Consider the following 26,185-nt stretch of genomic DNA (forward strand, 5'->3'; position numbering starts at 1 on the left):
AGGGGCTCCTGCCTGATGGGAGCTGTCTCCCCCTGGCCCCTTAGCCCCCTAACCCCCTAGCCCCATGCTCCTTTTCTCATAGGAACACAACAAGAATAGATGGACAGCAGCCGAGCCCTCACCCACAGGCCATCTGCCTCCTCCTGCCACAGCTGAGGGTTCCAGGAAGTACACATGGAGGCCGACTCCCTCTGCAGGTGTTGCTGTGCCCACTTCTAGAACCCCCTTCCATCCCAGGCCTCCTGTGGCTTGGGAAGCAGTGGAATAAACATGGGCTGTGGCCTCAGGTTCCCCTTCTGTGCAATGGGAACAGGGACACTGCAGCAGCTCTAGGGGTGCGGTTGGCCAGGAGGGCAGGAGCCTAGCCAGGGTCCCCAGGTTTGGCGATACCAATCAGCGGGCAGCAGCTGCCCCCAGGAGGAGGCCCGTCGATGGCAGATAGGCCGCAGAGAGTATTATTCACGGGCCGTCCAGCCCCGGGAACGTCTGGTTGGCATAGAAACAGGAGATAAGGGGTACAATTAATGGCATCACATTCCCTCCTCCTTTCTTCCCCAAGTGACCCATTTAAATCCCTGGCGGGGCTGGTGCCATGCTGGGCTCCCAGTGACCTCCAGGGAGGGGCTGGCTGGGCAGGCAGGGCTCGGCCAGGGCTCAGGCCCCTGGGCAGGGCTGGCAGGAGGCTCCCCAAGGAGCACCCCTGTGCAGCAGCCTCTCAGGAAGGAGGCCCTTGGGAAACGTGGCCAGGGCTGCACTGGACCCCAGAGTGGCTCCGCTCCCAAAGACCCATTTCACAGATGTGGAGACTGAAGCCAGAGAAGCCTGGGGGCAGATGGACAAGAGGACGGTAGATGATGCCCACAGGCAGGCTGCTTCGGAGCTCGGGGCTGGGCTACCTGCGGTCCTACTCTGCTTTCCCACTTCTCTGGGGGAGAAACTGAAGCAACCTGTGCTCAGTTTCCTCAGACGTAAAGGTGATAAGAACAGGACCTATTTTAAATTGATATGTGAAGGCCCAGAGTAATGTCTATGTTAGTTATTGTTAATATTATTACTGTCCAGTGCATCAGTGAACTGCTCATCTTTCCTGAGGCCCAGGAGTGCAGGAAAACCAACGACTATCTAGAGCCAGGGTGGAAGCCAGCCTCAGGGGGCGCAGCTGGGCTCTGGTGTCCACCTGGCCCACGTAGGCCCGGGGGCAGGCTGCGGCCCTGTGAGCAAGGTCCTCCTAGACTCTCAGCCCTTTGTCCCCTTGGCTCACCAGAGGAGGGTCCCCATGCTCCCATGACTCTGAAGAGGGGGCCAAGGTCAGCGGAGGACTCATGTCCCTGCTGACCCCTGGATGGCAGGTGGTCACACCTATCTTTCACAGAGGGTAAACTGAGGCCGTGGAAGGCAAGTGAATTGCCCATGGTGGCTCTGCATCAGGACCGGCCAGGTGGCCAATTTCCCTCTTTCCTCACTCCTCTGCCATCCTGGCGAGATGCAGGCACTGCCAAGTGGCCCGGGGGCTTCCGTACTTGGGAGGAGAATGTGCTTGGCTCTGTGCAGAGTTCCCAAAAACTCAAGGACGGACCACCCCTTCTCCCTCCTGGGCCTCACCCGCTCTCTGGAACTGGCCTCACCTACCAGAAGGTACCGCCAGCCCCACAGGCAGGTGCTGAGCGGCTCGACAGTGCAGGCTGAGTCTGAAGCATGGAGTGAATTAGTCATCCTGTGGCCACCAATAATTCGTTTAATCAAACTCCGAGAATGTGTGAACAACGCCCTCCAGGAGATCGGGTGGCTGCTGGAGGGGGATGGGCAGGGCATGCAGAGAAGCCCCCTCCTACCTGGCGGGCCTGGGTTTCCACTTGGCATCCAGGCCCATGTCCCTGAAGGGCCCCTCCTGCCAAGTGGGCCCCACGGCATCACCAGTTTGACCTGGCGGCTGACTCCTGTCAGCATGTTTCAGAGGGGGAACCTGAGGCCTGGACCACCCTCCTCACCTCCTCACATAGGCATCTGTCTCTTCCCTAGCGTCCGGTGCCTCTGAGCCCTTCACACCCCTGACAACTAGCTGGGAATCATCATCCTATTTTTCAGAGGGGGAACTTGAGGCCAGCCCATTGACCCTGGAGGCACCTCCATGGCAGGCCTACTACTGAGCTCGCTGGAGGTACCCTCTTCTGGAACATGCCCCCAACTGGACTTCTACTTAGAATCCTCCACCTAAGCCAGGGCTGGGACCCAGGGCATGCATACAGCAAGTGCTCAATAAAGACCCGCTGAGCGAAAGGAGGCAGGTCTCGGGGACCTGCTTGGAAAGACCATCAGCACCCTGGCTCCCCCCTGCAACCCCCCCCAACCCCCCCAGCCTGGGAAACGGAAACCACCTTGATTTTTTTCAGCTGAACTCCAAGCAGGGACACCTCCCACTTGCCAGAACACACACCACCCCCAACGCCATTCAAGGGGAAACACGCTCCCTCCTGGAGGTGACAAGCCCCACCTCTGGCTATCTCACACCATCGACTAGGAATCCGGAGGGTGTCCCCTCCCCTGGCCATGAGCTCGGGGCCAGCAGAGCCACTTTCCTTTCATTTTGACGGACTGTACCACCCGCAGGGGAGGATCAACTTCTTGGCAATTAAGTATGTTTGGGAAGAAAACTCGTGGAGACGACCGGGCGCAGACCCGCCCCCCCCCACCCCGCCCTGGCCCAGGTCCGAGCCCCACTCTCCCCGCCCTGACTCCCCCGTGCTGTTGTTGCCTCGAACCCGGCCGGGCCTGGTGGCCACAGATAAGGCCTCTTATCGCTCCTGGCGATCGCCATCCGGCCGACCGGCCCCGCGCTTATCTGAGCTCCCATCGACCCGGGAGGGAGGCAAGCTCGGCGGGCCGGGGGTCCCCGGGCAGGGCTCTGCCCCGCGCTCCCCGCCAGCCCGCCGGGCCTATCGTCTCGGCCATCTGGCCGGCCAAGGCCGCGCTCCTGCCTCGCCCTCCCCCGCTCCCACGTTTGAAGTTAATAAATGGAAGCGCCTATCGCCTCCGCCATCGGTTGCGCGCCTTATCGCACGGCACATCTATCTCCGCGCGGAACAAAAGGCGCACGGAGGCGCGGGCAGCTGCGCCCTGGCTTCGTGAGGGCGCGGGGGGCGGTGGCCCCAAACGCCCGGCCCCCTCCCTTCCACACCCGCGCGGCCTGGTCGCAGGTGAGGCCGGCGCGGCGGGCGCGCAGCTGCCAGGGCCGCACGCACCGCCGCGGGCAGAGGGCGGGCGGGCGGGCGGGTGCCGCCGCCGCTTGGTGACAATCAGCGCTCGCATCTTAACGCGCCGAGATCTGCCAGAGGGAGGAGGCGCCGGGGGGGGGGGGGGGGCGCAGGGAGGGTGCCCGGCCCGCCTGCCGCGTCCCTGCCCCTGGCTGGATCCTGGCCGCGCAGAGGGTCAGCAGCGGGGACTGGCCCGCGGGCCCCATGCGGTCCATGTCCCCAAGGCGCAGCGCTCCACCGACCCGGCCCGGCCGGCGCTCGCCCTGCTCGAGGCCTTATCGGCGCTGTCGATCGGTTCCCAGCCTGAGATCTCCCTGCCCGCGCTATCTGTATCTCTCATCACGCTGAAACACATACACACGCACAGAGAACAGACCGAGCAGAGGCGCACCGGGGAGGAGGGGAAAGAGAAACCAGAGACCCGGCGCGGATCGGGACCTGTGGGTGGTTCGAATACTTAAGTTGACTTGATAGAAGGCGACTTTCGGAAAACAGGTCCTGCGTGCACATTGGGGGAGTGGGTTACGGAAATCCAGATTCATGCTTGCATCCCCCGAGCTAGGACCGGGGGTAGACACTCCCCCCAGGCGCGCGCACATGGTATCCCGGTGGCCTTGATGGTGTGGACAGATGAGGCAGTGCCCGGGTGCCTGGGGCTGGTCAGAGGGCTGGAGGCACCCTCTCACCTCCCAGCGGGCCTGGGAGATGCGACCCCCGGAGGAGGAAACCTCGACCTCCGCCGTGGCCCAGAGGCGCGAAGTTACTGGTGTGGGGTGGGGAGCGGCGCTTCCTGTGTGCTCGCTCTCTCGCTCGTCGCGCAGCCGAGTGGCCCAAAGTGAGCGGCGCTTTTATCATGGGGCACTGGCAGCTTGAACTCCGCTGCTGCGCAGTCCCCTGGGGAGTGACCCGCAGGCCGGAATAGGCGAGAAACTTGAGAAAAGCGCAGAGGCAATCATGACCTGGGGCTGGGTCCCCAGAAGCCCCCTTTTCCTGGTTTGGAGAAACCCCTGGGATAAGGGGGGTGGGGGCTACCTGCCTGCAGCACGTGCGGCCTTGGCCGGGGCAGGGAGTAAGGTCGGACCTCCAGGGGGCTGTCCCTAGGCGGGCAAGGCTCGAGTGTGAGACCCGGGCGGCGGGGCGCGGGGTCGGAGCCGAGCGCAGGGGCTGCGGGGGCCGCCCCCGCCCCCGCCCCCACCCCAGCCACGCGGGTTCTGGGGCCAGCCGGAGAGGCGGTGGGCACGGGCCGGCTCCGCCACTTGGGCACGCATTTCCACGCGGCCCGGGTGCCCCCGCTCCCTCCCGGTCTCTGTTTCTCCCTCTAGATACAAAGCCTGGGAGAGTCAACCGCGCTGCGAGATAAGATCACAATTTCAGCCCGTCCCGACAGAGCGATCTTATCAGGATGGGACTTGCAGAATGGAATATTTTAAACTTTATCTGAGCCCAGATCGGGGCCGCCTTATCGCCGCACCATCTCGGGGATGCGGGGGAGGGGCAGGACGCGAGGTGGCCGCACCCCCAGCCGCCCCGCTCCGGCCCCCCGCCCCGGGCGGGCCCCCCTGCGGGCCGGACCCCCGTTGCGAGCGCCGAGACGCGGGGCCGGGCCGGCGGAGGTTAGATGCCCGCGCGCTCGGCGCACAGCGCGGGGGCGGGGGGCGCGCGGCGCGGGGTGAAGGTCGCGGGCGCCGGAGCCCAGCGGGTGAGCGTGCGGGGGCGGGCCGGCGGGGGCACCGGGGGTCGCGGCCGGCGGGCAAAGTTTGACTCACGCTTGATCTGCCGGGGGTTGCTCTGTTTCCTCCTGGACATGTCTCCGGCGCCGCGCGCCCTCCCGGCGGCCGCCTCTAGCCCCTGGCGGGCGGCGGCGGGCGGCGGGGGCGCGGCGGGGCCGCGGGGCGGCTCATGCCCCCGGCCCCCGGGCTCCGCGGCGCCCCGGCCCGCGCCCCAGCCCGCCGCGCCCGGCCCGGAGCCGCTGCGGAGGCCGGAGGCCAGGCCCTGCGCTGCGGGCGCGCCGACCGCCGGGGGCGGCGGGCTGCTGCCGGCTCCTCGGCTCCCGCGCAGACGCCGCCGCCGCACCCGCTCGGCTTTTCTCAATGGAACCTGCGGGCAGCGCGCGGAGAACCGGGCTGCCTCGGCCGGGGCGCTCCCGGCGGGCGGGCGGGCGGGCCGGCGCGGAGGGGGCGGGGCCTGCGCGTCCCCGGCGCCGCGCCTCCGGCCCCGCCCCCGCGCTGGCCCCGCCCCCGCGCTGGCCCCGCCCCCGCGCTGGCCCCGCCCCGCAGGATCCTGGTTCCCTACCGTACGGCCCCGCCCCCGCGCTGGCCCCGCCCCCGCGCTGGCCCCGCCCCGCAGGATCCTGGTTCCCTGCCGTACGGCCCCGCCCCCGCGCTGGCCCCGCCCCGCGCTGGCCCCGCCCCCGGAGGATCCTGGTTCCCTACAGTACGGCCCCGCCCCCGCACTGGCCCCGCCCCGCCCCGGCCCCGCCCCCCGGACCGCTCGGCGCCGGCCCCGCCCCTCTGGGCCCCTCCCCCGGCCCTGGCTAGACCTCGGGCTTCCTCGGCTCCTCCTTGGGTCCCGCAGCTTTGTCTTCAGGCCCAGCTCTGATTCAACCACCTACTCTGTCCCGCCGCCCGCGGCACCGCGTCGGGCCGCGCTTCGGGCCGCCCTGGCTCCGCTCCTCGGCGCTAGCTCCGCCCCGAAGTCTGACCCCGCCTGGCTCTGCTCACCCCTGCGCCCCGCCCCTGACCTCCGTGGCTCCGCCCCCAGGCCCTCGGCCCCGCCCAGGACCCCAGCGCTCCAGACAGCCCTCTCCAGCTGCAGGACCAGCGCGGTGGGGGTGGGGCCGGGTCAGGAAGCCTGGGGCCTCGACTCCCCACAGTGCCTTGGGCCAGATTTCAGGTGTGCAGTTGTCTGTGGCCGAGTGGGGATCTGTCCGAGACAGGTGGAAGCAGCATCCCCGGGTGCGATCCCCACATGGAGAATGGGCACCTCGGGCCTTCCTCCCTTGGGCTCTGGTCTGGCTGGAAGTCGGGAAGCCTGCAGAAGCCAGCAGCCTTTCCCTGCTGCCCCTGCAGCACTCCTCCCCCACCCAGCCCCGCACTGTCCCCAGCAGGCTGTGACTTCCCAGGGAGTCCTTGCTGGACCCCAAGGAGGAGGCCCCGCCACGGGGCTGAGCCGACACCTGCGTCCCCTCCCAGCCTGGAACAGGCTCAGTATCGTCTGTTCCAATCCTGGAAGTGGTCACTGACCCTCCTGTCTTTGGGGACATATTCACGGTCTCCCAGAGGCCCCCATTTTCTATTGAAGCTCACGTCACACTGCATTAGGAACTGTGCCCCCAGGTTGAATAGTGTTCTTTTATTTTCATATTCTTGACTTGCATTTGGTACCTGCTCCCTCTGCCTCGTATTCAGAAGAAATAGGGGGTGAGCGAGGCCTAGGGGCTAAGCAGAAGACTTTTGTAAAGAAGACAGCCTTGCTGTCATTCCCAAAGTAGGGCCTTACTACAGAACGAGGACCTGGGAGGTGGAAGGAGTCCCAGAGGAGGGGCTGTGGGCTGGCACCAGGGCTGGGCGTGAGGCTCCATGCACAGTATGTGGCACTCAGGCTGGCGCTGCCGCAAAGGCTGGGGATCTGCGCTGAGTGGGATGCAGAGGGTGCGCAAAAGAGAGACAGCCATGCTTTCTCAGTGGTGCCTGTCTAGGCCACAGGGAAAGATGGCTGTCACTTTGGCTACTTGTTTCCCAAGGACACATCCACCTCTCCCAGTGCCGCAGAGGCAGGGGTGGTCCAGAAGCAGAAACTGCTGACTAGGACCCACTACTATTTTGGGGTCTTAGTGCAGAAGGAAAACATGGGGCTTCTTGCTTAAAAACTAAGAATTTCAGGGCAGCCAAATTAGAGCGTTAAACCAAGCACAGGACCCCACATGCCTGCACGGGTCATATCTCCCTGAGGCGCCAAAAGGTCCTGACCCAGGACAGAGCTGTTTCTGGAGCTGTTTCCTTCTGTACTTTGCCCCTTCTGTCCGCCCCGTGGGGGGATATTATTACCCCATGGCCCAGAAGAAGAAACTGCAGCCTGTTTAGGACTAATGGCAATGCCATAGGACCTTGCTGGCACAGGCTGCCACACATCGGGGGAAGTCTGTTGATACTCAGGAACAAGGAGCAGGAAACACTGCTGAAAGGACAGGCTATGTGAGCCCAGAGTAGGAGCCACCACCTCTGCCTGAGGAATTCAAGGTAGGCTGCCTGGAGAAGGTGACGTCTGAGTGCAGCTTTGAAGGGGCCCCTGATCAGGTGGGAGAGGAGATGCAGGGTGTGGAGTTGCTGAGAGTGTGCAGGTTAAGCCGACTGTGAGCCCATTCCCTCTGGCTCCTGCATGTCTGCAAGGAGTGCTAGGGTTCACATCCCAAAGCCACTGGTGAAGAACATAGTATTGCGTGCAGGCCGTGTGCACAGTTGGCAGTGCCTGATGTGGAGCTGGGTTGCCCAACCACACCCTGGCTGTTCCTTGCTCACTGGATCTGAGCTTTTGGCAGCTGCCTCCTGGCTGGGGTTGCAAAGCTTCCCGGAGGCCACCTGGGGAGGCGCCCAGGGTATCTGGGCCCAGGCCTCTCCTGGCATGGCTTTGACTGGGGCGCCGGCTCTCAGGGTGGTCATCATCCCCATGCGCCCCACCTTTGTGAGCCCATCCTTCGGGCTGGTTCATATCTTCTCACGATGTCCTTTTGCTGTGCTCTGGTGGTTAGGACCGGCAGAAAGTGGTTGAGCTGGAACTGGGACCCAGTGGGCTGTGATGGGGGTGATGAAGACGCGGAGGCTCAGGCAGGGTGATGCTGGGATGTGACCCCAGGCCGCTGAACTCCAGAGCCTGAGTGCTGAAGCCTGACCTAGGACCAGGAAAAAGTGGGTCCAAATCCCGGTTCTGCCGCTTTGGAGGGTATGACCCTCTCCGGGGCCCTTGGTTTCCTCGTATGTAAGTGGGGGTGGGGGTGAGACCCCTCAGGGTTCCTCTGGCCTGGATGCCTCTGCAGTTCTGGGCTCTTGTCCTGGTCCACCTCTGTCCTCTGGCCTGTGGGCTGGCTGCCTGAGGGTGTGCTCTGTGCTGCCCCAGACCCTGGGAGGGCTGCCCCAGGTTGGGCAGTTGCTGGGGTGGGGAAGGGGCTCCCACTAGCCAGGCCCTGCACTGGTTTTCAGGCTGTGACAAGGGAACCACAGCATGTTCTAGAAACCTAAGTTGGCCCTTGAAGGAGGAAGAGGATGATCACGGAAGAGTGGTGCCAAGGGCATCCTCTGCTAAGGGAAGAGCAGGTGCAGAGGCTGGGGGGAGCCTGGGGCCGGAGCAGACCGCGGAGCGTTTACGGAGGCCAGGATGGATGAGGGGCCTTCTTTCTGAGACACTGCCCTCCCCGCGAGCAGGGCTTTACCTCCTTATAGCTGTGAGACGCACCCTGATACAGTGCCACCACCCCACCCTGCTCCAAGCCCCTGTCCTCATCACCCCACTCCTAGCACCACCACTGCTGCCCACTCTGCTGGACCCCACGAGGTCAGTGCTGTCCTCGCTGCAGACTGAAGCCAGTGGGATCTTCCCAGAAGCCATTTATAATGGTCTTGGGCTCAGCCCTGCCCATCTCTACCTCCTCCTCTGAACTTCCTCGCCTATGGGTCCAGGGGTTTGGTGGCCAGGGGCCCTTGCACAAGCTGTTCCTGCTGCCAGGAAGCCCTTCCTCTGGGAAGCCCACAACTGCTCCAGACAAGATCAAGCTCTCGTCTCTGCTCCAGCTTGTGGGGCCTGGCGTCTCTTCTGGGGCACCTGGAGCTCCATCACTTTATACCAGTGGCGGGGTGTGGGTGTCCTTGGCGCCTGGCACACATGTGACGAGCACTAACAGGTCAATGCGTTGCCTGCGCATAATGGCCTTCTGAAGAAAGGACTGTTAGAATTCCCATTTGCTGGAAGAGTAAATTGAGGCTCAAAGAAGTGAAATAAGTCGCTTGCCCAGAGCCCACAACAGGTGAGTGGCAGAGCCTGGGCCTCCATAGGGCCAGGGAGTGTGCACACTCTGTTCCAGAACAGACGCCGGCGGTGGTGGGCGCCTTGGCGGAGAGGGGACCCTGCGCTGCTGGCCGTGCTCCGCCCCGCCTTGCCCCGGTCGCTGCAGGCCCTGGAGCAGCCGGCAGCCGGCTGGCCTGTCCTGACATTCATCAACACTGGCTCTGTGAAGGGTTTAATTAACTTCCTGTTGCAATGGGGGGATAATGAGTTTTAAGCGCCACGTGACTCTGTAAGGAGGTCAAACAGCAGCGAGGATGTCAAAATAAATTAAGTTAGGAATCAGGAGGCCGCCTGCCGGAGGGGCAGGGGAGGAGCCCAGACAGCTTTGGTGACAGTGAGGTGTCAACCGGGCCACCCTCGGCAGGCGGGTGTGGGGGGGCGCTGCCGCCTCCGTCGCCTCTTTGGCAGGGTGGTGGGTGGCTCAGGCGTCTGCCCACAGCTGGGGACCCTGTCTGACCTCCAGGATGTCTGAGGGACAGGGAGAGCGGGGCCGGGACCCCACTGGACTGGCCTTTCCTGCCCTGGGGCCTGTGGTCCTCTGTGAGTCCAGCGTCTCAGATATCCTGAGACACGAGGGCTCTGGGCTGCGGTTGGGGCTCAGGGGTTTGTGAGAGGCCCCCTTTCATGCAGCTGCCCACGTGTGGCCATTCATGCCGCCAAGCAAGGCCGTGTTGGGCGCAGACAGGAAATATTATCTGGATATTTCCCAATCCCTGAGAGTTGGGGTCATGTGACATCACCAGATAGGAAACGCTCAAGTCCCCACTGGCCTCCTGCCTTTCCTTCTCCTTCTCTCCGCACTGCTTCCTGCCTCCCCTCCTGCCCTACGCCCTTCCTCCCTTCTCCCCACTGCAGAGTCCAGGCAACATGGGGATGACCCTGAACAACACGTACACGGTGCGCTGCGTGGCTCAGGGCAGCAGGAGGAGGGCACCCTGGGGCTCCTGGCAGGGGGAAATGGGCTATAAATAAAGCAGGGAGGGGGAGGGAGCACTGTGGGAGGCTACTGTGATCCACAGGGGGTTCTGGAGCCCACGCCTTGGGCAGAGGCCTGAGGGAGGGGAAGGTGACATGGGGATGGCTGTGGCGGGAGGGTCCAACAGGCCCTGGCTCTTAGTCCTCAGAGGGAGCCCCTGGATGTCAGGGCTGGAAGAGCTGTTGGTGATTCTTGTGCCCACTGATGGCTGAGAGTGCTGAGGTCTAGAAGGGATGGTTTAGGTCCACCCTCTGCCTCCCGGCCCTGCTGCCTCTTGGTACTCACTGTGGCACTGCACACGGGCCCAGGGATGAGCTGGGTGTCTCTCAGCAGCAAACGAAGGCCTGGGCCCAGCAAACCCTAGGCCTCGGGAAGGCCCTGCCTGCCCCCTCCCTGCCAGGGGGCTCCAGGTGGGAAGGGGGCTGTGGCCTCAGGTGCCCAGGCAGGGAGCTGCTCAGCCTGTCACTCCTATGGTGGTGGGACCCTGGCCCAGGGGCCAGGCTTCCTGCTCCCCAGGACGTGAGCTGCCTGCTGCCCACCCACTGGATGGGGAGAAATGAGGTGCAGGGACATGGCCTCAGGGCTGGATCCCTGGGGCCCCCACACAGCACAGTCACAGGGGACGGGGCAATACCCAGGGGTCCCCCAATCCCATCCCCTTGTGGGGGGTGCTTCCAGGAGCTCCAGCCCTGGGGAGTGCCCCAGACTGCAAGGTTCCATCTTTCACTGGAGGCTCTTTGCTTCTCTGTCTCTGTGGGGTCCTTTCAGACCCGTGTCTTCCCACCACGTGAGTGTGGCTGTCCACACACTCTCCTGGGAGACAGGATTCTCTGTGGCCCCGAAGTTTAGGAAGCCCGCCGTGTTCTCCAGGGGTGCTGTGGGAAGCCTGTGGTTGTGTGGGAAGCCTCCCCTTGTACGGGACTGGGGCAGGAGGCCACAGCCTGCTTCTACCAGCAGCTTCCCTCCCTCTGGTGGCCAGTCCACAGGCAGCTGCCCCAACCCCCTCTGGCTCTGGCAAGTCCAGGTGCTCACCCATCCAGTCCCTGCACCTGCATGCCCTCACCTGGTCCCAGGAACCATCTCTCCAACCTGCCTCTGGGCTGGTGGGGCCGAGGGGACCCTAGGGTCAGCTTTGGGCCTAGTATTTATGCAACTGAACAGTACGGTCATTTATGTGACCTTGCAGCTAACACATGGTCTCCCCCTGCCCACCCTGCCTGCCTGAGGCAGCCCCTGGAGGGACCCTGCTGGGAAGGGGTGAGCGGGCACATACTGGCTTCCTAGAGCCCCAGGGCAGAAGCGGCTACCTCCTGGGAGCCTCAGGGAGCCATGTCCCTGTCTGGGGTCTGTTCCCGGCTGCTCCTGACCCAACCCTCCCCTGTCTTTGTCCAGAAGGATCAGATGGGGCGCTCTGGGAGGCGTGCATAGGCCCTCTGGAAGGCACCCCTGATGCACCACATCACCTGCCTCGCAGGGAGTCGGGGTGAGGTGGGTGTGGGGGGAGCTGTGCAGTCAGCCTGGGTCTCTGAGCCTGGCGATGAGGCTGGGGTGCCCGCACGCCTGGGGTTGGCCTGTGGTGGCTGGTGGCACCCTGCCTGAGGCGACCGCGGCTGAGCCGCCTTAGCGACCGCGCCGGGCCAATGCTGCCACCTGCTGGCCAGGCGGGCGCCGGCCGCATCTGTTGGCGATCTGGGCTGTTCCCTGGGACTGGGCTGCCGCAGGTCCCCGGCTGCCCCAGGTCTGCGAGCTCAGGGGCGCGCAGGAGGACCCTGCCGGGCCCCAGGGGTCTGCATCCCCAAGTCACCAGATGGCCGTTGTCAAACACAGCCCAGGCTCACTCCACCCCAACCCCAGACTCCAGTCCTGTGCCCTATTGTGCCCACATCTGAGGCCCTGCTACAGAGAACTCCCAAGAAGACCAAAGCCCCCCCGCCCCCCCGAATCTGTCTGGAAGCCCCCAAGGGCAGAGATGGCATCTGCCTCATTTCCCAGCACACAGTAGGTGCAAATGCCAGAGGGATGACCTGGGCCCCCAGGGCTGGGGGTGCACAGAGGGGAGGGGCGGGAGCACCTGGGAGGGGTGTTCCTGGCTGAGGAAGGGGCACAGGAGTGGGTGGGGGCCCTGTGGGCTGGGGCAGAAGTGTGGATACCCCACTTACGGCTTCACCTGTGGACCCCTCCTTCCCCGCACACAATCCCCCTCTGAGAGTCTCCTTGTGCCCTGGGCTGCCAAGGGCATGGCAGGGGATTGGTGCTTGACTCTGGACAGCCCTGCTTGCTCTGCAGGCACTTGTCCTGGACACTGGAGTCTTTGGGGGTTATCTTCAGGACATGGGGACCTCAGGGTCTGAGCCTGCAGTAGGGTGGTGTCTCCTGCCTTGACCTTTCATACTGCCCTTACTGCCTTCCCAGGTCCCCTAGACTGAGCCATGCTTACGATTTCCTGACATCCCCGGGGTCCCCAGCTGGGGGGGGGGCGGTGACTGCAGGACCATGCGGCCCTGGTGACAGCTGAGGCTGGCACTTTACGACTAGGCCCTGGGCTCACATGGGGTTGGCAGGATGGGCCGGCGGGAGGACAGATGCCACAGCTGGAGACTTTCTGTGAAAATAGTGAGGATATATTTGACAGGTTGAGTTCACTATGATTTGCACAGTACAACCTCAGAGTCCCCGTGTTTTATTCATCAGCACTAAAGGCATTCTGAGTGGCACACAGCACCTTCTAGAAAGGCAATTTGGGCCCAATTTGGTCTCTTTCAAAATATCAAAATAAAAACTTTGACACACACATTGCACCCAAGGTAAAAAAGAAAATAAAACAACAACAGAACGACACAAACCACGAACCTCAGAGATACCTAAGAACAGAAGGAAGCCTTTTCTACCCTCCTGCCCCCTTTGAAGACACGATTCCATAAACAGGACATGCGCGCCGACCCCTGGGTCATGTCAGTGCACGAGATGCCTCCCTGACTGGGCGGCAGCGCCATGCCCCGGCCGCAGTGTCCCACTTGGCAGCTCTGACCGTGGTGGATCGAGACCGCGACCAGACCATGGGACTGGAGCCTGCCAGCAGCCGGGGAGCCAGTGAAAGACTTGTTGGGCCGCCCGCGTTGGTGGGCCCGTGGTGCGGCGCCTCCCCGGCCGGTCTCCCCGCCCAATCCCCCAGGTAAAACACACCAAGGAAGCCTGAATTCACATTACAACATGAAATAGCACCAGAAATTCAGAGTAAAATTGCTGATACTTGCAGCGGAGAGCTCCTTGTGGGAAGAAGGCTCTAGAAAGGGCTTCGGCAGAGGCAGGGGGCTGGGGAGGGAGAGCCGGAGGGAGCTGGCTGGCGAGCAGCTTTCTCTACATCCTCAGGGGTCGAGGTGCATGAGCGTTTCCATCAGCAGCACAGACAGTGGCCACCGCCAGGCCTGGTGCGCTTTGGGGCCACGGGGGGGGCTCACAATCAACTCTTCCAGGGTATAGCCCTGCCCCCACATGCGGTGTCAATGGGATTCCAGCACAGCAGCAACAACACTCAGGGCCACCAGCCAGCACCTGACTGGAAGCGGTGACTGGTGGCCTGGGCTCCCTTCCCTGCTAGGTGACTTGGGGAGGGGGGAGGGTGACCCCGTGCAAACCCTCAGGTGGAGCGTCCGTGGCGTACTGCGCCTGGGCAATGGGGCACATGGGGTGGGTGGCTCCCTCTTCCAGTTCTTGGCCTCGAGGAAAGAGCTGCGTGGTGTTGAAGGGACTCACCCTCAGCTTCCATCTAGAGAGAGACTGTTGTCCACCCTGCGCCCTACTTGAAGTGTCACAGTCTCAGCCCCAATCCCAGCCACCTGGCGCTTGCAGAAGTCAAGCGGGTTACCATGTGGCTGCCACCCAATACTCTCAGAGGACGGAGGCCCATCAGCATGGACAGGAGCCCCCTCTCACCGGGTCGTTCCAAGCCCTGCTCCCAGGCACTCACTTGCATCTACAAATTACTCAGGAGGGTCCTTCCTTAAAGGGATCTTGAAGCTGGTCAGTTTCTGCCCAAAGAGCTGGCTGAGCAGGTCACTCTGGGACGCGGCGGTCCTGCAGGCACGCGAATGGGCAGGTTCAGCACTGTGGACAGCCCTGTCCCTCTTGGAGGGCCTCTGCAGGGGTCTCCCCTGGGGGCAGACCTTGCCCTGCCCCTCCTTGCCACGTCTGCAGTCCCCGTGGGCGTGTCCGGGCCCCGAGGGCTGGGGTGGCATTGTGCCATTCTGGCTACCTGGCCTGGCCTTGGTGGGGAGCACACGGCTAGGTGTTGCCTGCTTTCGGGGGGCCCGGTGAGGCTTGTCAGGGACCAGGTGGGCTCTCCCCAAGCCCCCCACACTCTCGATCCTGCTTGACCCTGGGGCCCGGCCCTTCCTCTTCTTCTCGCTGACTTCCTCATTCTCCCTGGTGCCCAGGTTTCCTCGGGGCTCCTGGTCACCAGCTTCCTTTGGCCCCTTGGGAGAGCCCTTGGCTCGAGGGGGGTGCTTGTCTGGGGTGGAGCCCTGGCTTGGGCAGTTGAGCTTGGCTGGGGTGGTGGCTGTCTCACTCTGGAGCTGCCCGCTGGCTGGCTGGGCCTGGCTGCCACCTATCTTGGTGCTGTGCCGTGGGCCTCCACCACCCTGGGAGCTGGGGCTCGGCTTGGCTTTGAGGGTGATGGGCTTTGGCCTGTCCTCAGTGCCGTGGACTGGCTCTCTGGGTGTCGGACTGGCCACAGCCTTCTTGGGTTGCAGCGGGAACCTGGGAGCTTTGCTGGGTGTGGACAGAACTGACCCATCCTTTGACGAACTCCGGCAGCCCCAATGCTTGATGGCACTGCCCTTGTGGGAGGGGGCCCCTGGACCTCCCTCAGGCACCATGTGGCATGTGGACACCTGCTTCTCCTTCTGGAGCAAGGAGGGGGCTTCCAGGCAGCGGTCAGGGGCGCACCTGCCAGGGGCACTTGGGGTCCTGCGTTTCCCTGAGAATGGGCCAGTAGCCCTCTTTTCTTCTACATCTTGGCCTCTGGCTCCTGGCCGGGGCACAGCACCCCCCAGTGGGAGAGCCTGTTGCAGAAGAGGCCGGGGGCTGCCTGGAGAAGCTTCACCCTCAGACTTCCCCAGGGCTCCATCCGGCTTGCGGCCACCTTGGCCATCAGCGGAGGCTGCGGGGAAAGGAGACAGAGCCGGGGGCAGGAGCTCCTGGAAGTCAGAGGGCACATCGCCACCTGTGACCAGGTGGCCCACAGGATCCACAGGCTTCTCCGGGGTCCTGGGCTGCCTTTTGGTGGCGCCAGGAGCCGCCTCCGGGCAGGGCTGCAGCAGGCCCGGGAGTGACCCCTCGCTCTGGGTGGGGCTGCTGCCCCAGGACAAAAGCCCATTGGCACCAGGCCTGGGGGGGCTGCTGGGTGCGGCCACCCTGCGCCGTTTGCTGGGCAGTGTGCCCTCGCGGGTCGGGGCCTTCTGCCCGGGTGCGCCAGGCCTGCGAACGCCACGGAACGTGAAGGGCTGCTGCCCCTTCCTCAGATGCTTGTCCATGTGCCGGTCAAACTGCTCTTTCTTGGCGAAGGTGTAGTTGCAGGAGCTGCAGACGAAGGACCGCCTGCTGATGTGCGTGACGTTGGCACAGAGCTCGCAGGCATACAGCGGGGTGTGCGGCAGCTCCAGCTCCTCCCTCACCCCGTGCGCCTCCCCCAGGTGTGCTCGCAGCTCGCTGTGCTCAGAGTAGACCCGTGGGCACTGGGGGCACAGGTAGACACGCTGAGGGCTGTGCACCGCCAGGTGGCGCTGCAGTTTGAAGGGCTTGGGGAACCGCTTCCCGCAGTGGTGGCAATCACGGGAGGGGTCTTTGCAGCCCTCGTGCATGGGGATAGATTGGAGGAGCTGCTCGCTGCCAGGGCAGGGCTCCGGGGACAGGCTGGGGGGCTTCTTGGTGGAGCCGCTGGGAACAGTGGGGTTCCTGCAGGCCATCGGGCTGCTGGCAGCCAAAGCCCCGCCTGGTGTCAGGGTGCCGTCTGGGTTTGAGGTGTTGGCAGGGGCCTTGGGCTTCACCCTCTCCCTCTGGAATTCCTTCCCAGCTCCTGTCTGTTGCCCCAGTGCCTCTATGGGGCCCCCATTTGACTTGCCAGTTGAGCGTTTGTCCCCACTGGGTCTGGACGCATGTCCCATGATGCTGCCCAGGAAGTGTGTGACGGTTCTGTCCCCCTCCCAGTGCCCCAGGGACCTTCGTGCCTGCCCCTTGCGGGCAAACTGCAGGGCATGCTCCCGAAGATGCTCATTGTACATCCAGACGTCGGTGACCTCCCTCAGGCACATGCCGCAAGCCCAGCGACCCGCCTTGCTCTGCACGTGCTTCTCCTGCAGGTGCTCCCGCAGCAGCTCTCGGGAGCCGAATCTGCGCTCCACGCACATGTAGCAGGTGGGCGGTGGCGAGGGGCTGTGGGCCAGCTTGTGGAGGTCCAGCTCACCCAGGCCGCGGAAGCGCTGGAAGCACACCTTGCACTTGTACGATGCCCTCCTGGCCTTGGTGTGCCGGTCCCGGCCTGGTTCCTCTCTTGCCCTAGGCGCATCCTGTGCCCTTTTGCTCTGTGGTCCCCGGGAGGTCACTGCGGCCCCAAAGTCTAAGAAGCTTGTGCTGGGACACCCACAGGATCGTCACAGGGTCCCAAGAAGCACAGGTCTTGCATCTCCAGTTTGGCACTGAGTATCTCAAGATCCACGGCATTCCTGGGCAGCCCACTGTCATATCGCTCCTGCTCCAGGTCGGGGGGCTCTGGGCTCACGTCTCCTAGAGAGGAGGCCATCTCTTCAGCAGGGGCCTGTAGCTCCAGGTCTCGCCATGATGCCGGGACCATGTGCAGCTCAGGAATGTTCTCTGACCGGTGGTCCTCTGTGCAGTCTGCCTCTGGGTTGGGCTCCAGGGCCCACAGGCTTGGGCTGGGGGCCCAGGGGTCAATGCCGGGCACTTTGCTGCTCAGGAAGCCCTCCAGGAGAAAGGACTCCGGCAGACCTGTGGCCTCATCACCCCACGGGTCCTTGAGAGAGAGGCAGAGTGAGCCCGAGTCGCTGAGGTCTGTGGGCAAGCGGGCAGAGGCCAGCACCATGCTGCCCTCCACCTTGCCATGGAGCTCCAGTGGTGGTGGCGCCTTTGGCTTTTTACAGCGCTTTCCGTAGACACGGGGGTTCTTCTTCCGAGTCAGGCGGTCGCCCAGAGGGAAGAGCTTCGAAAAGGAGGCTTCATCATCAAACATGCTCAGAGGGTTTCCAAGACTCGGGCCGGGGGCATCAGGACCAGTGCCCTCCTGCTCCTGGACCCCGGCCTGTGTCTCTGGGTCTTGTAATGGGCCCTGGGGGCAGCTGCTACTGGTGCCGCCAGAAGTGCAGGTCTCATGAGGGCCTGGGGGGTGCGAGGGGGGCCCGTGCCCCTCCTGGGCTCCTTGCCCTGACCCGCTCTCTCCTGCTCTGCTGGCCCCTGCGGGCTCAGCCCTGGCTGTCCTCGACGGCTCTGCACAGATGTCCAACATGCTGGTCTCCCTGGGTCCGCAGCACCCCCTGGCCGAGGCTGTGTTCTGTCCCCTGGGCCCGTCCCCAGGAGGCACCCACTCCATCCCCTCAGGACAAGCCATCCAATCCCGGGGTGACCTCTGTGCTGGCATCTCCTCTGCATCTGTGCCCCCTGTGTTCTCCATCACCCTGGGTCTGGTGGCGTCGGCGTCTAGCTCGGCTCCCGTCGAGAGGTGGCTGCCCAGAGGCCCTGGGGGACTGGCCATCGCAGTGGACGGATCCCAGTGGTTTCTGTCAGAAATCTCACCCAGACAGACTGGAGGACCACTTGCCTGCTGGAACCTTCTTGGTCTCGGTTTTCTCACCTTTTCCTGCGATTTCCCCTCCGACTTGCTGGGGACGTCCGTGGGCGCCCTGCCCCGCCTCTGGCCCCCTCCTTTCTCTGCCTGTTTGGGACCGCACTTGTCCCTCACCAACCGGCCCTGCTTCCTGGGCTCCGCAGGCCTCCTGTCCACTCCTGGCTCGCCTGGGCCTGGGAGGCGTGGATCCCCCCTGGGGGAACAGCCTTGTATGTCCCCCACACCGAGTCCTTGGGCCTTCTGAGGACCCAATGCATCCTCAGGAGCCTCTGTGGCCTGATCAGGAGGCGTCCTGAGAGCTCGTCTGGGGCCACTCGGCTCCTGCCTCAGCTTCTCCTTCCCAGGTGCCCTGCGGCGTTTCTTCCCAGGGGTGTGGCAGGCCCGGGGCCGGGGAGCCCGAGGGTCCGGTGGGCTGGGCTGGGTGGTAGCACCCTGGCGTGGCCCATGCTTCCGGGCTTTGTGGCGGCTCAGGCCCGGCCCCGAGCGGAAGGAGGCTGCACACACATCACAAGTCACGAGCCGCCTGCTGGGGGCTTGGTCCTTCTGGGGGGCATTTCCTGGGGACATGGGCTTCTGTGGGGTGCCCTGGGGACTGACGGGGTCCCTTTGAGGGGTGTGGTGAGCAGTTCTGAGGCTCTGAGGGGAGCTGGGTCTGGAGACACTGGCTGTGCTCCCGGGAGATGTGGCTCTGCCCCCGCGGAGCTCCGTGGACGGGCAGGTGGCAGCTGGGGCCCTGCTGGCAGCTCCAGTGGCCTTCATGGCACCAGAGCGGCCGGCCCCCGCCATGCCTTCTGGGCAGGCATAGGAACCTGGCCCTGGGGTCCCCCATGTGGAAGGGTCGGTGGGCACAGCGATGACACCCTGGCCTTTTCTGCTGCCTGAAAGGTCTGAGGAGGCAGAGCCCATGGGCAGCCTGTTGGGGCTGGCATTGGGTGGAGCTCCCCTGCAGCGGCGGTCTGGAGGATCGACATTGGGGCCTCTGGCTGCCCCCATGTCATCGGTGGCAGACATGTCAGGCAGGGTAGTGGCTCCCATGGTCACTCTCGGGGAGCTGGCCCTCAGTGGGGGAGAGTGGGTGGTAGATGCAGGTGATCTCCTTGGCTTCTCTTTTCTGGAACCCTCTAGAGGTCCTGATGTGCTGCCTTCAGGGTGGTCCTCCCCATGGGCAGGAGTGAAGATACTGATGAAGCCAGTCTGGCCCGAAGGAGGGTCTTCCAGGGGCCTGTGGTCCCCCAGGAGAGGGTGGTGAACCAGGCTTCCTTTGAAGCCACCGGGGCTTGTCTTTGGAGATGGGGGAGCTGCCAGAGGTCGCATAGCCCCGGCCTCTGTGGTGGCTGGGGTGCAATTAGCCCTTTGAGGAGGCTGCCAGGCAGGAGAGGGGGCTGGTGGGAGCCGCAGGCTGCTGGGGTCCCTGCAGGGTGAAGGTGCTGGGAGCAGCCCCCTCAGCTCGCCTGAAGGGTCTTCCTGGGGCAGGTGCTCTGGGCCGCAGGGGATGGGAGAGGCTGCAAAAGTGGGTGAGCGGGTCCCAATGGTTGGGCCTCTGATGGGGGGTGCAGGGCTCTCTCCGGCCAGCAGCAGCTGCTTCTCAAGGCCTGGGCTGGCTGCCCCCTCTGCAGTCTGGGCTTCAGGCCCATTTTGGACGTGGGCTACCACCAAGGCCGGTACCAAGGATTCTGCATCAGAGGAGGCAGGGCTTGGGGTGGCCCAGTCCTCTTTTTGAAGGCCCAAGACCACCCCGTTTGCCTGGAGCTGCCCCCCTAGCTGGTCTGCATCCCCGGCCAGCTTGGCCAGTGCTGCTTCAGCCTTGACACTGACCGTGACTCTGCCCTGGCCCTTGGGCATCTCAGCTTGGCCGACAGAGTCCAGGTGTCCATCAGCCTCAGGCTCCAACTGACCTCGGGCTGCTGTAGGGACATCCTGGGTGGGGCTGTAGGGTAGATCCCCACCTTCCACACTGTCCCCTTCCAGGTCTGAGGACTCATTGTGTCGAGGGCTCTGGGTGTCAGCACCCTCCTCCCTCCCAGCTGCTCTGGCCACCAGGAGCTGGAGCTGACGCAGGGGGCTTGTGGCTGGGTCCTGGGGCTTCCTGCCAGGACTGGTGTGGGGCACACAGGCAGGACCTGGGGAGGCCCCCACTGGTACAGACTCCTCATTACCCTTGAGGCCTATGTCTCCCGCCCCAGAGTGGGGGAGGCCAGCTTTTTCTGGCTGGCCTGCTCTGCTTACAGAGTATCCTTGGGGGACATCGTTATGACTGGTACCACAAGAGGGGGTGGCAGCTGGAGGCAGAACCCCGGCACCCCGAAGTGCCAAGTCGGGTGCCAGCTGGGCAAGTGGGCTGCTGAACGCTTCCAGCTCACGGGGCTCTTGGAGGGGCCCACCTGTCCGCGTGCCGGGAAGGAGCAGGACCGTGCTTTGCCGCATCTTGGAGGCTCTGTTATTTTTGGGAAGTAAAGGCTCTCGGTTGGGGCTGCACTTTGCTAAGCTCCTCATGTCCAGTGGAGGCTTAAAGAGCTCTCTAGAGCTGGGCAGAGAGACTTCTGGGTGGACCCTGCAGTCCCCTTCAGCCTTGGGGGGGCCTGTCTCGGAGACTCTGGCTCTCGACTCTTCCTGGAAGCTGCAGTCAGCCCCACTGAGATTTACAAGGGCCCCAGATGCCCCATCTGCACGCGCATGGGCGGAGGGGGATGTCTCCCCTGGGTGGGGTGAGGGCCACTCCTCCTGGGTGCTCCTCGAAGCCCTTGCCATGGTGGCCGCTGCTGCTTCTGCCCCTTCTGGGTGTGGAGTTGACTCCCCAAGGCCGGTGAGGTCGGCCTCAGGGAATGAGTCCCTGGGAGGCGAGGCAGCCTGATGCGTGGGCAGAGGGGCGTCAGTGCCCGTGTGCGTCCTGCCTGCGTGCCCAGCCGTGCACAGCAGTTCTGGGGTGTCGTGCACACCTTTACTCTGCAGCTGACTCTCTAACTCAGCGACCAGCCTTTTGATTTCTAACTCGTCTTCGGACAGGTTGCCCATAAAAGCGATGCCACATTCGCCAACCTTGCCAGGCAGAGAGGGAGGGCTGGTGGCCCCTGCCCCTTCCCCAGGGCACCTCCTACTGAATGCCTTTTCCCCCAAGAGGTCAGGAAGATGACCCATGTGGCTGGCCAGCACTGGGGACTCCTCCAGCAGGGACCAACCCTTGTCGGGCAGAAACGGGGAGTATGGCGGCTCTAACTGGGGTTTCCTTGGGGGAGGGTTGGCACACACCAACGACGAGTGGGTGCCTTCACTTCCAGGTAGGCTGCTGTAGATTGGCGGGTCAAATCTGTCCACGGTCAGCCCCGAGAAGAGTGGCGTGGACTCCAGAGTCAGCGGTGATTCAGCTTTGCTGGGGCTTGCGTGGATCGTGTAGGGTGGATTCCTGGGTGGTTTTGGCTCAAGGGAATCGGCGCCCACACCATCTTTGAGAGGGTGCATGCTGCTGGTGGGCGGAGTGTCCAGAGCTAAGGGCTTGGAGTACAGGTCTTCTTGGAAACAGCCAGGCAGGTCTTTGGGTCCAAGGAACAATTTGCTGTGGGGGCTGCTGTAGGGCTGGGGCCCCTTTTTAGCCATTGGATCCTCCAGAGAGTCTCCGTTAAAGAGAGCAGGGCCACAACAGAGATCAGGGCTCTTCAGAAACAGGACAGCAGATTCAAGGTAGGTGGGGTCAGCAGTGGGAGGGACAGGCACCAGCAGTTCTCCTGCCGGGTAGGCAGGGGGGTCCTCTCCGTGGGGGGAGATGGCTGGCTCCGTGCATGCAGAGGCACCCAGCAGACTGTCCACCCCCGGAGCTGGCGAGCCCCCACGGGACACCTGCCGGTCGTCTCTGGCCGGTGCTGGCTGCTCCGGGGCTGGGGGGCGGGGGCTCTCACCACGGGAGGCTGGAGACGGGCCTGGAGCCCCTCTGGGAGGTTCTGTGGCATCTGGAGGGAGCTCCTCAGCAGTTTTGGGGTTCTGGGTCTCTTGGGAGGAGTCCAGTGCTGGACGGTTCTCCTCTGGGTCCGGGGAGCCCCTAACCGTTGTGGCCTCCTGCCTCACAACCTCACTGGGCCTCTGCTGCCCTCCGTCCTCCTGGGGACCCGGGGTCATATCTACCTCCTTCTGCTTGGCCCCTCGGCGCCACCGCCCGTAGCCCTGGCGGGGCCGGCCTCTGCTGCGGGAGCCCTGCGGCCGTGAGCCATCCTCCTCCTCGGACTCTGAGGCACAGGGGTGCTCTCCGAGGCTGCGGTCCTCCGCGCTGCCAGGCGGGGGCCTGGGGGGTACCAGGGAGAGGCGCCCACCCTGGCCGCACCGCACCTGCCGTTTGTGGCGCTTGTTCTTCTGCTGCACGATTTTGTGGATGAGCTCCTTGCTCCAGGTGCTGCCACGCAGCTTCCTCCTCCTGGAGTCCTTCCCCGGGGAGAGGCGGAGGCGCCGAGAGCTCCTGGTCTCCACCGGGAGGGCCTGTCGGGCGTGATCTGCGTGGCTCTTGGGGGTCTGGGCTCTGAGGTCCCGGGGACGGGGCGGGGTGGGCTCAGCCCCGTGGCCTTTCCTCCTCGGCCTCAGGCATGGGGCTTTGGGGCCTCTCTGGCTCCTGGTGGTGCTGGGTGTGTCCAGCTCTTTCTGGTACAACGTCAACCGCTTCCCTCTCCTCTGCTGGCTGGCCAGGCCAACTCCATCCGCCTGCGCGGGGGCTGGGCCCAGGGAGCGGGTTTTGGGCCTGCTGCGGGCCAGGCAGCCCCCGTTCCCTGGGCGGGGGCCCTGGGGCTCTGGCAGGGCGGCCTCGCCAGGGAGTGGGGGCTGGGCTCTGTTCTCTGGCATGGTCCCCACCCTGGTCTTGGGGGGCTGCCCGGCACCTGGACCTCTGGGGCCAGAGGGCTCCTCGTCAGCAAAGACGTCGATGAAGCTGCTGTCGATCTCAGGGTTGTCCGACTGGTACCCCAGGCCATTGAGCGCCTCGGTGATGAGGCTGTCCAGCTTGGCATCATCCTCCGGGTCCAGCTCGGTGGCCGGGAGGGGGAAGGGGGCGGTGGCCAGGCCAGGGAGGAAACTCGTCCTCAGGGGGTCATCTTTGCCTTCCGCCCGGAGGTCCCCACCTAGCAGGAAGGGGACCATCTTGGTATGGCTGAGTGGGCTTGGGTTCCCGCTGGCTGGCGCTTTGGGGGTGGTGGTGGGGCCGGGGAGCCCCGGGGGCTGTGGGTGGCCATCCTTGGTCTTGGCCAGGAGCGCGCTGCAGAACTGCCGATGCCCCAGGAAGGCGGCCAGGCTGCTGTAGTTCTGGTCGCACTGCCTGCAGGTGAGCAGCACGTCCAGCTGGTCCAGGCTGGCACTGCTGAGGGGGAAGTGGTGGGCGGGGTAGGGGGGCAGCTCCTGGGGGAAGTCCTCCAGCCCCCCGCTGTCCATCTTGGGGCCTGAGCCTGGGAATGGGGCCTGCTCTAGGCATTTGAAGGCGCCCTCGGCCCCCAGCCCCTCTGCGGGGAACTGAAAGGCTCTGACGGGCTCTGGCGGATAGTGCATGGGGATGGCGTGTGGGGGTTCAGGGGATGGGTAGGGGCTGCTGGTCTCCTGGGGGCGAGTGGCAGGGTGGAAGAAGGTGGAGGGCCCAAGGGGGCCAGGGAGCTGGCTCTCCTCTGAGCTGGGGTTGGCTGGGCTGCTGGATAGCGGGGACAGAGATGAGCAGGAGCTGCTGCTGGCCGTGTTGGTGGCAGGTGAGGGCAGTGGGGACTCGCAGGGAGAGGCACCCACCACCCTGGGAGGGGGCAGGCCGGGGGTCGCCCGGGGTGACACCTGGGACTGGGCCACCCCATAGAATAGGGGCTGGGCTCCGGGGTCCTTCAGCCCATTGTAGGCAAACAGTCCTGGGGAGCTGCCGCCTTGCTGGCCGGGGCTGTTTCTCAGCACTGCCAGCTTCTCCCCCGGCCCGGGAGTCTTGCCGGCGGTGCCCAGGGCTCCCTGGCCACCCCCCTGCCACTCTGGGGCCCCTGGGGGGAAAGGCAGCCGGCTCAGCACCTCCATTCGGTGGGGGCCGGGCCCGGTGGCTGGGAGCACCTGGGGCCAGGGCAGCGGTGGACTCCGGGGGAGGCCAAGATGTGGGTCCAGGCTGGGCTGGCCTTCAAAGAACGCACTCCTGGTGGTGGCTGGGGGGCCCAGGGAGGGTGTGGGATAAGGGGCTGCAGCAGGGTCCCATAGCTGGGGCAGTCGGGTGGCCAGGGGCCCTGGAGTGGCCAGCTCCGTGTCCAGAGACCCCGGGCTGGTACCCACTCCGCTGGCTCCAGGGCTTCCATAGGCCTGCCCGGGAAAGTGCCTCTGTGGCAGAGAGTTTGGGGGCCCCCTGGGGCTCCCCAGCATGTCGTCATGGGCCGAAGGTGGTCTCTCAGGGAGTGCTTTGGTCAGGCTCTTGTGCAAACTGTCCGGAAAGGTGGCTGTGCTCTCCGAGAAGGGGCTGGGGGCCGGGTGAGCAGCACCAGGCTGTGCGGGAGCACAACCGAGGTCACCAGGGGGGTCTAGGGTAGGCCGGCCAGGGTAGCAGGGTGAGGGCTGGGGAGCAGGTGGGGCAGGCAGGGGGTAGGCCGTGCCCGTGCCCCCCGCCTCCTCTGGCCATGCTCCCCTAGGCTGGCGGAAAGCAAACCCCAGCGCCCTCTCTGCGTCCTCAGGGAAGGGTTTTGGGCCGGCCCCATGCAGGGCCGGGAAGGGGTACTGGAAGGAGGCCACCCTGGGGCTGCCCCCTTCAGGAAAAGGCTCTGGCTTGGCAGCAGGGACCCCGAATCTAGCACCTGGGAAGCTGTTCTCAACAGTGGGAGGCCAGGCATCTGCCCTGCTGGCCTGGAATCTCGAGTAGGTGGTTGGCCTGCAGGGCCTGGCGCTGCTGCCCGGGGGGGCCCTGAGCGGCGGGAGCCCGGAGGTGGCATTCAGTGAGGTATAGTCGGTGGAGGTAAAGCTGGGGGGGGTCTCCTGGAAGCACCTTTGGAAACTGAGCTCTTCCGGGGTCGGTGGGGCCTTGGCTTCTGGGGGCCCAGGGTCCTCGACCCGTGGGCCCTCGGTAGTCTTGTCCAGCGTGGGTCTGGCCCTTGAACCGGAGATGCTCAGAGTGTAGAGCTGCTGGGGGCTGCCGTCTGCCCTGCTGGCCTGCTGTGGTAGGGCCTGTGCATGGCCCCTCCCCGGGGGGGTCCGGGGGCCCCCTCCCTTCCCTGGGAGGCTGCTCAGGGACTGGGTTCTCAGGAGCGGGGCTTTGGGCTCCACGTCCCCAGCCTGCCACGGCCGGGTTTCTGGAGGCTCCACAGCCTGGGCTCCGCTGCCTGTGGCCTTGGTGGGCCTGCTAGCCGGGGCACCGTCCTCGCCAGGGGGCTGGGAGGGGCCCCCTGTACCACCAGCTGCTTGGCAGGGCTGCAGGTCTCGGGTCATGGTTGGGGGCGGTGCTCGGCGGGGCTGCTCCCCAGGCATGGCCCCTCTGTCTGGGCGCTGGGAGGACGTGGTGGTCCAAGGGGGCCCCTGGAGAAGCCTGCTGTCATGGTCCTGAATGGAGCCTGCAAGGAAAGCACAGGGTGAGGGGGGAGCCTGGGGGCTCTGTGGCTCCCTGGAGGCTGCTTGGAGGCCCCTGCCTGGGGGTGGGGGGGCTTGGCTCCAGTGGCATCTTCACAGGTGAGGGAGAGGGTTCTTGAGAGACTGAGAGGAGGTTCCCTTTGTCGGGGAGAGGATCCTGGAAGACCCTGGCCACCTTCAAAGCACCCCTGCTAGGTGGGAGGACCCCACATGGCACACAAGCTCCTAGATCTGTGGAGGCCCCGCGGTGGGGATGATGGGCACCCGGGGGCCATCCGAGTGGGATAAACCTGGGTGGGATCAGGAGTGAACCCAGGGACGGGGAGGAGGGGCCTCACTTGGGGGGCAGAGCTGTGGGAACGAAGGAGGTGAGGCTGCGCACACCTGCATCTGGCCTCAGGCTCACATCTGGCCCTTGTGGATGGCCCTGCCCAGGGTGGCCTCAAGCCACACGCTCTGGGGACCCACTGGTCAGTACCCCAGTGTGGGGCCTGCATCAGTGTCTCTAGG

At 64.7% G+C, this 26,185-nt stretch overlaps 3 protein-coding genes across 6 annotated transcripts in view; 1 reads left to right on the forward strand and 2 right to left on the reverse strand.

Moving 5' to 3' along the window:
- ZFPM1 (zinc finger protein, FOG family member 1) overlaps positions 1 to 5,908 on the reverse strand; it is a 69,295-nt gene extending 63,387 nt beyond the window's left edge. The window contains exon 1 of one of the 2 annotated variants that reach the window (XM_049110604.1): positions 5,791 to 5,908. Coding sequence is in view for 1 of the 2 variants with exons in the window: in XM_049110601.1 (XP_048966558.1) it covers positions 5,018 to 5,057 (40 nt within the window). In the remaining variant the exon portion in view is untranslated. Of the gene's footprint in view, positions 1 to 5,017; positions 5,408 to 5,790 lie in introns of those variants that run through there. The other variant, XM_049110601.1, reaches the window with a different exon arrangement.
- Positions 1 to 26,185, forward strand: part of LOC112646810 (uncharacterized) — a 35,340-nt gene that overhangs the window by 1,321 nt on the left and 7,834 nt on the right. Inside the window, exon 2 of one of the 3 annotated variants that reach the window (XR_007410913.1) lies at positions 83 to 1,062. The exons of 1 other annotated variant lie outside the window; for it this stretch is intronic. The gene's annotated coding sequence lies outside the window, so the exon portion shown is untranslated. One more of the 3 variants, XM_025427080.3, reaches the window with a different exon arrangement.
- ZNF469 (zinc finger protein 469) lies at positions 12,890 to 25,649 on the reverse strand. Its single transcript, XM_049110600.1, is given in 2 exon segments — positions 12,890 to 16,909; positions 16,912 to 25,649. Coding segments are annotated over 2 exon segments (11,310 nt in total). The 5' UTR covers positions 25,577 to 25,649; the 3' UTR covers positions 12,890 to 14,264.

Source organism: Canis lupus, chromosome 5, assembly GCF_003254725.2.
Source record: "Canis lupus dingo isolate Sandy chromosome 5, ASM325472v2, whole genome shotgun sequence".
Classification (NCBI taxonomy): Eukaryota; Metazoa; Chordata; class Mammalia; order Carnivora; family Canidae; genus Canis; species Canis lupus.